Source organism: Leiobunum rupestre, chromosome 3 (assembly GCF_980474605.1).
Source record: "Leiobunum rupestre chromosome 3, qqLeiRupe1.1.hap1, whole genome shotgun sequence".
In the NCBI taxonomy this organism is placed as follows: Eukaryota; Metazoa; Arthropoda; class Arachnida; order Opiliones; family Sclerosomatidae; genus Leiobunum; species Leiobunum rupestre.
The window spans coordinates 69,622,494-69,630,273 of NC_143386.1; the positions used below are offsets into that span (position 1 = coordinate 69,622,494).

At 38.4% G+C, this 7,780-nt stretch overlaps 1 protein-coding gene across 1 annotated transcript; it reads left to right on the forward strand.

The window, feature by feature from the left end:
• The first annotated feature begins 1,759 nt into the window (after positions 1-1,759).
• On the forward strand, positions 1,760-7,499 carry LOC149954475 (uncharacterized). The gene is made up of 8 exons (XM_090169919.1): positions 1,760-1,940; positions 3,758-3,979; positions 5,059-5,412; positions 5,493-5,642; positions 6,190-6,238; positions 6,954-7,053; positions 7,173-7,251; positions 7,398-7,499. The coding sequence occupies exons 1-8, from the start codon at positions 1,854-1,856 to the stop codon at positions 7,497-7,499; spliced, it is 1,143 nt and encodes a 380-aa protein (XP_090026045.1). The 5' UTR covers positions 1,760-1,853.
• The last annotated feature ends 281 nt before the right edge of the window (positions 7,500-7,780 follow it).

Genomic DNA, 7,780 nt, shown 5'->3' on the forward strand with positions numbered 1-7,780 from the left:
AATTTTTAAATAAGTTTAGATCGGGAATTTTAAACCGATTTTTACATCTCATTATTACTTTGGTTTCGTTTCGTGATACTCTTCTCACTGGATCTATACACCCAGGGCCGGATTAAGCAAAGTTTCGCCCAGGGAAATACCTCAGTGAAGGGCGAAACGTAACATCCAATTTATATCCTGAATCAAACCGTCGCTGTTACTGCCTTATTTTATATATTTGAAAAATATTTTCGATTTTATGATTTGACAGGGATGTAACAAGATTTCTTATTCAACCCACCTATTTAAATGGAGTCAAGGGAAAATTCCCCCCATTGACCCCCTCCCCTAAAACGACCCGGTAGACACTGAAAGATTAGAGGCAATCTTTGGTACGACTCAACGCGTACAAATCCACGAAGTTCTTTCACACAACCCTTATGGAATTTGTTGCACTATTTACGTCTGGTCAGGGAAATTTGGCAATTTAGTCAGGGAAAACCTTTAAATGTCAGGGAATTTAATTCCGGAAATTTTGTACGAACCCTGGATGGGTACCCGATTGAAGACAACCTAGGGTAGGTGAAGCGGGAGGTTTGTACTAGCATAAGTTAAATCTAGTGCTCCGTCTGGGCCTTGAGTCGGTTTCGAGTGAATTATCTGGTGTTGAGAAGTATCAGATGACCCCTGTCTTAGAACCAGGCCTGAATGAGCCCGCCCTGAGAGTCAGTGTGGTGTTGTGGGCATTGAAATTTCTACACTCGGAAATAGGCGATCGAAAAACTCAGAAGGGGCCGCCACGCAAGGACCATAAATATTAACCTAGCTGGTGGATATGTATAGCTACAAGTCCAGGGAACCAACGCCAGCACAAATGGCGGTGAAGGAAGACGGATGGTCGGTATGGACATGTTGACCAGAATTTCCACTCACCCCGTGGTCTCGTAGCTGGAGGTGGATTGCAAATGCAATTGGCCAAAAGACCTCGTAAAATCCAAAATGGACATTAATGGAGATAAGGGTTACTTGAACGTGAGAATTGAAGGGTAAAAATCCCCGAGAAAATCAATATTGTCCGGAAATCGCGCACGTATCCAGTTAACATTCCGTTGCAAAACGTTAATCTACGCGCTGAGAAATTGGAGAGCCGGAAAGAGTCGCCACCGTACCCGGTGAATCCGTGTCCGGGCGAACCTTCGGGGTAGAATGTTAAAGCACTATAGAAACAGTAACTTACTCGTCCTGGCTGTCTTATATATTACTTCTGGGCGATATCCTTGAAGATGTTCTATTTAAGCGCCTATTAGCGTCTGATTCGCCATTGTCCGTTCATGAGTTTCTTAAACCCACCAGTAGGTGTTAGTGCGGGAACAAAGCCCATTGCCATTCTTTCTACATTTACTCCGCGTTTAACGACAGAATTGTGGAAATTTTTAACATATCGGAAATCAACCAACCATGATTTGCGAGAATTGTAATACGGGAAAATCAATGATCATATCAGTAGATCAATTTCGTTTTTTTGGTTATCACTGTGCCACCTAGCAGTCAATTAAAAAGATTGCCTTAGCTTCTGGACTTCCTACCGCCAAGAGTAAGCGTTGCTTGTCAAAGGATATTTTAACGGACCACTCATCTTTTTGCGTCATCCGCTAGGTGGCTGTATGACAACTGAAATAAATAATCGGGTCGCTACCCCGTTTCTATACGTTCTGCTGCAAACTTCATCCTGCCTTGACAGGAGATTGATATTTATTAATCCCAAGCGAGCTATGCCGTGGTTGTTTTCTTACAGGCGCTCATTAAATTGCTCTCGTTTACGTATCCCATTTTGCAAATTTTGTCGTAATTTTCGAGATTTTTCGTTGATCAAAATGGCAACGGCAAGAAATGTGATAGTCATTTCTTCTTCCGAGGATGAAATTATCGCATTACGTCGACCAAAGCTTCGCATGGGAAAGGTACGTTCAACTGAAAAGGAAATTTTAGTCTTAATTCTGAAGTATACTGCAAATTAAGCTAGGACCCCCCCCCCAATTTTAGAATTTTTTTTAGTTCTTTCCCCGTAGTCAATGTAACGGGTTTTTTAAGTCAAAAGCCTGAGTAACACATATTTGATTAATGGCGACGAGTGCTCACGGCAATTTTCATTCTTAATAATTCGAACACTTCGCTCTTGAAATTTAAATAAACGGAATAGGTTCCTATTTGAGGTATTACCCCAGATGAAAAAATAGATGTGGGAATACGAGCAATTCGACTGAACTAAAGTGATTTCCAAAGGCTGTACTAGGTTTCGCAAAACTGTAATTGGGGATTCTTTAATATCTGGGACAACAATAGTAGAACTGATGAAGACGAGGTTTCATTGTTTAATCTATACTAAGTAAAAAAGAATATTGATACATTTTGATATTCCGTAGGGTATACGAAGATACAATTATTATTTGTAGAAGAAACTAATGAGTTTTGTCAATATTCATATTATTAATACCTCAATATTATTGGTTTTTGGCGTTTTGAGCACGTATAGCACGTGATGCACGTGCAATTTTTTTACCATTTTTTAGATTGTAGGCCAAAGTAGACGAATATTGGGAGATACCGTAGGCCTCGTAGGGTTTTGGCCTAAAAAAATTAATTCGACTACGGTGCTTTATCGATCTGTGGCTGGTTGTGTATTATATATAAAAAAATTTCCCACGACAACCCGTAGCTTCTCTCGGCCTTATGGCTAAGAATATTGTTGTAACTGTTACGCTCTCGAGCACCTTGTGGGGCGTTTGGCTAAGCGATAAGTATAATATCTGCTAAGTTGCAGTACTTTTTTATTCGAATTGCTGATAACAAACAGAGGTGGTCTTCTAGTGTCTTTTCGGGTAAGTCTCCAGATTTTCAACCTAACTTAACGGTGCCTACGCGCCTTCAGCGCGCTAATGTAACGTAACCTAACCTAACCTAACTTAACTTAACCGCAAAAGGACTCCGATGGCTCCACCGACAACGTTTACCCTGTTTGGGTTTCTTACTCCCTTTTGTTGCAAATTGGCTTCGCCGACAACGTAAAATCGTATATTCAAGTGTCCCCCCACCCTTAAAATCCCCTAATTCCCCCAGTCCCGTATACTTTGATAGCCTATATGGTGCGAAATTGTACGATTAATTCTGTTCGCTATCAGCAATACGAATAAGCAAGTTCTGCAACTTAGCAGATACAATACTTTTCGTTTAGCCGAACACCCCACAAGGTGCTCAAGAGCGTAACAAAAACAGCAATACTCTTAGCAATAAAGCCGAGAGAAGCTACGAGTTTTTTTATATATAATACACAAACCAGCCACAGATTGATAAAGCACCGTAATCGAATTGAATTTTTTAGGCCAAATCCTAGGGTATCTCCCAATATTCGTCTACTTTGGCCTACAATCTAAAAAGTGGTCAAAAAATTGCACGTGCATCACGTGCTCTACGTGCTCAAAACGCCAAAAACCAATAATATTGAGGTAGTAATAATATGAATATTGACAAAAATCATTAGTTTCTTCTACAAATAATAATTGTATCTTCGTATACCCTACGGAATATCAAAATGTATCAATATTCTTTTTTACTTAGTATAGATTAAACAATAAAACCTCGTCTTCATCAGTTCTACTATTGTTGTCCCAGATATTAAAGAATAGCCCTGTAATTGGTGTACTTATTGATAATCTCCTCATATTTATTTAACAAATAATCGTTCTACTTAATTCACAAATTGAAACTTTACTTTTGGCAGGTGAAAAAATATCCCACGCGTGATTTGAAATTTGAGAACACCAGTTCTAGCTCCGATAATGACGTCCATCCTAAAACATTCCAGAAGAATTTAATTAAATCAAAGGAAAATAAAGCAGTGATTCCGGCGTCTAAACAAATGCGGCAATCAAGGTCATTAAAAGACATTAGCAATTCTCCTTCCAAGGTTACAGACGAGCCCATTCCCAATGATGACTTTTCTGTAAGTACCAATTTAATACCAAGTACTTATGATCATGTAGAAATAAGTTTTTTTTTTTCAATTTAGAATATAGAAAATAAACAAAATATTTTATGGTTTTTTAACGAACTTTTGATTAGTCATAAATTTCTTCCATTGAACCTGTATCACTTTAAGCGTAAGCCTTGAATTATATATCATAAGTGTGTCAGTGAATTTTAAGAAACTATACTTGGGGTAGAGTGGCTGATAATTAACGTAGTAAACAAAGTGGACAAGCTCCTCTGGCTAAAACAAATTGCGAGATAAAAACCAAAAACTCTCATTCGAAAATTGGCAAGCCTTAAATATAAATTCGAGGGGTCCGACATTCGAACCAATACCGTACACCATCAATATAAAATTATTTAAGGAATCTAGAAATTTAACTACAAAATCCTGAACTCTAAGCGAAAATTGGTTCCAAAATCTCAATCAGGCTAAAAAAACATAAACGTAAAAAGCGTGCTCTGAAATCTAAAAATCAGTTTCTGATAACATTTTAAGATTCAAAATCCCGTACGTAAAACTTGCAAATGCAGTACCCCTCGTATGGATTATTAGTTATTAATATGATACCACGCGCCAATGAATAAGTACGCGTCTTACACGAATATCACAAGAAATAACTAAATATTGTACAAATAAACTAATACATCTGAAGTAAAATTGTATGCTTGGTTCATTTCGGTATTGGTAAAAATTGTTCCTAAATGCCCCGTGCGCGATACAAGCTATCGCAGTGGCCTCGTATGTTGAGCTCGACATCTAACACTTTTAAGCGCGTGCTATATACTAAATGGAAAAGTTGAGCGATTCTCTACCGAAGAGTGCTGGCGGGTGATGTTAATTGAGTAATGGGGTTTTGGCTTCTTCGGTAACAATGGTTTATTTAAGTTTCGGGCTCGGTTTCGGGGCTGCGGGATGAATCTGCGGGTAGATCAAGATTTTATTGAAAACAGATGTTTGGGACAGACGCGTTCGGTCTGTATTGTGTATTAAAGGGCTCTTCTGGCTATAGCTGGCGTGGTCCCATTACTTAACTTTTTAAATATTTACAGAGTAGAGCTGCTAAACCGCGGGAGATCGAAGAGGCGACCAATGCTGACCTGGTTGATAAAAAAGGACGGTTCGGTAGTAAACTAAAAATTGGCCGAATTCCCGGTGGTGTAAAAGCTAGTAACGAAGCTTCCAAAACCACCTCGGACGAGACTAAAGGAGCTAATTCGAAGCCAAAATTACGAGCCCGGAACAAGAACCAATCTGTGCATTCAGCCTTTGCTCGTGCAGCGGCAAATTCGGAAAAGGGAGGTTACTACGCTCCAAACATTCCTTCGAAAAAGAGAAATGCTGGTGGTAACCCAGATGTTGCTTCAACCTCGAAGCAACTTTCCTCAACTTCCGCTTTTAACGATGTAAGTTGAATTGGTTTTTGGCTTTCGCTGAGATGTTTAAAGATGGTGTTGTTGATTTAATGAAATCGATGTCCACTAAGGGTGACACGACGCTGGATCACGCGTTGGAATGCGAGTGCTGCTTCTGCCCTTACGACTTCGAGTACATGGTTCAGTGTCTGGGTGGGCATCTGTTTTGCTGCTATTGCCTGGAGAGATACGCCAAGGAATCGGTCTATGGACAAGGAAAGGTATCGTTGATAATTACCGAAGACATCTTATGTTTAGTTTGCCGCTTGCTAGGTGCGCGATATCTTGAAGCCCATTTTTGACTACATTTAATGTTTAGTAGTATTCAGTAATTTAGGTATCAATGCTGGTAAGGTCTTATCTTTAATTGGTTTATATGGAATTTTTAACTTAAAGTAACGTTCATTTCTCAATGCGAGGGCTCTTATCTCTAAAGCTCGTCGTTTTATGCTTAAATTTGGAAATTAAGCCGCGCTAAATAAAACACCGAACGTTACGTAATTTCCGATTTTTAAAACTTCCCCCCCCCCCCCTATAGCCGAATATTTTCTTAACCATACGAAATTAACTATTTATTAATTTTGAAGATGGTAACGGATTAAGCGCTAGTGTTAGTAGGACTTTCCTATGATAGGGGCAAGAGCAAAGTCAGGGGTCTTAAAAAAATGAAACTTTGAGAAACGGTGTTCATGCTCCTTAAGGAGTTCCAAACAGATATCAGCAATTTTCGATCAGTTTAAAAAAATTGTATTGTTTTCTTTCTATCAGGTGAATCTCTTGTGCATGACTTCCAATTGCGGTGCTACATTTTTAAGAAGTAATTTTGTTCCTACCCTAGTTTTTTCTCCATTCTGTCTTCGTGTAGCGTCTTAAGACAATTTTCTTGTAAATTCGTCCGTTATTCATCTACCTTTACCCCGCTGTCATCACCGTGACACATTTAAATGTTAACTATTCCGTCGTATCATTCTTCATTTTGTTTCAATAAGTCGATAACACCTAACGTCTTAAGTAAAGTAAGTAAAAGTCGGATACATTCTGTTATCGCAACGCTGTTCTTTTCATGATAGTCTGTTTCGCTAAAATTGAAATGTGGATAAGGAATGACAGTTCTCCTCTAAACGTTATTATTCTGTTTGAACGAAGGTCAAAATATTGGCACCGCTAACCTTTTCAGCAGATCAACCAAGGTTAAAAGAAAATAGAATTGCCCCGTAAAATTAAATATTTCGTTAGGTAGATACTTTTGAATTGGAGAACCTAAGTTTAAGTTAGTGTTTTTGGCATTGAAGTAACCTAGCAGTAATTTTGAAGGAAAAGGAAAGTTTACTCGAACAAAACCAACGATTACGGAATCGCTTTTTGACCAACTATCATTTAAGGAAAATTTTCAGTGTCATCCTTATGTGTATTTTGTAACTTGTATTTCACCATCTGTAAACTTGGTTTGGTTTAATTAGATTTGTGAAGGCTTGTTGGTATACTTTTGAGCTCGATGTATTCTAAAAGTGTCATTCTTTGCTTATTTTCAGGTCAGATTGAGCGTGCTTTGCCAGACTATCTTATTGCTAAATTCGACGAAAGAGTTCAAGAAGAGGCTATTAATATGGCTGGACTGCCGGATTTTTACAAGTGATTAAATTTCTTACTTAACCTATTCATCTAAAAAAAAGCTGCAATTTCGTTTTTCATAAAATACATTTTTCTCGAAAAAGGGCTTAATTTGAAAGAATTGCTAATATTCTGCTTAGGTGCAAAGAATGCAATACCGGAGCGACATTGGATCCCGAAGTGAAGTACTTCCGTTGTCCGAATGCCCAGTGCCAAAAGGTGCGTTTTGATATAGCCGCCTTACCTGGTAGATTCCTTTATAATGTCTGCCATACTGTTACAGTTTGTGCCGCTTTGATAGCATTCTTTGAATGAAAGTAATCAGTTTTTAGATTTAATATAATTGTAATTCTATCCACGTGCAGGTGTTTTGTAGGTTGTGTAAGGTGGATTATAAGGATCATCTTGGACTGGCTTGCAAGGAAATTGAGAAGGAAGAGGAAACCGATATTAGGAAAAACTTGTGAGTCATCCTTGCATTTCTTAAAGCTTTAAAATAAGAACGCAAAGTGGTCAACATACTGCGTTTGTAAAGAAAATTTTAATCTTGAAAATAAGGAGGGTTTGCGCTGCGTGAGCTTTCTACACTCGGTCAAGAGGCCGAATGTATATTTTTTATTTAAATATAAAATGAAGAGACACGCATGGATTTTGTTTAACAATTTTAATTTGGTTGTAAAGGGACCTAATAACTGAGCTTTCAGCCCGTAGGCCTTCGTCAGAGTAAATGAGGTAAGAGCTACAAGAT

Bases quoted from the DNA above. Each gene is read 5' to 3' on its own strand.
- LOC149954475 (XM_090169919.1), top strand. From the start codon at position 1,854: ATGGCAACGGCAAGAAATGTGATAGTCATTTCTTCTTCCGAGGATGAA. The intron at 6,239-6,953 runs GTAATTTTGTTC...GCTTATTTTCAG, and splicing joins CGGTGCTACATTTTTAAGAA to GTCAGATTGAGCGTGCTTTG. The intron at 7,252-7,397 runs GTGCGTTTTGAT...ATCCACGTGCAG, and splicing joins CGAATGCCCAGTGCCAAAAG to GTGTTTTGTAGGTTGTGTAA.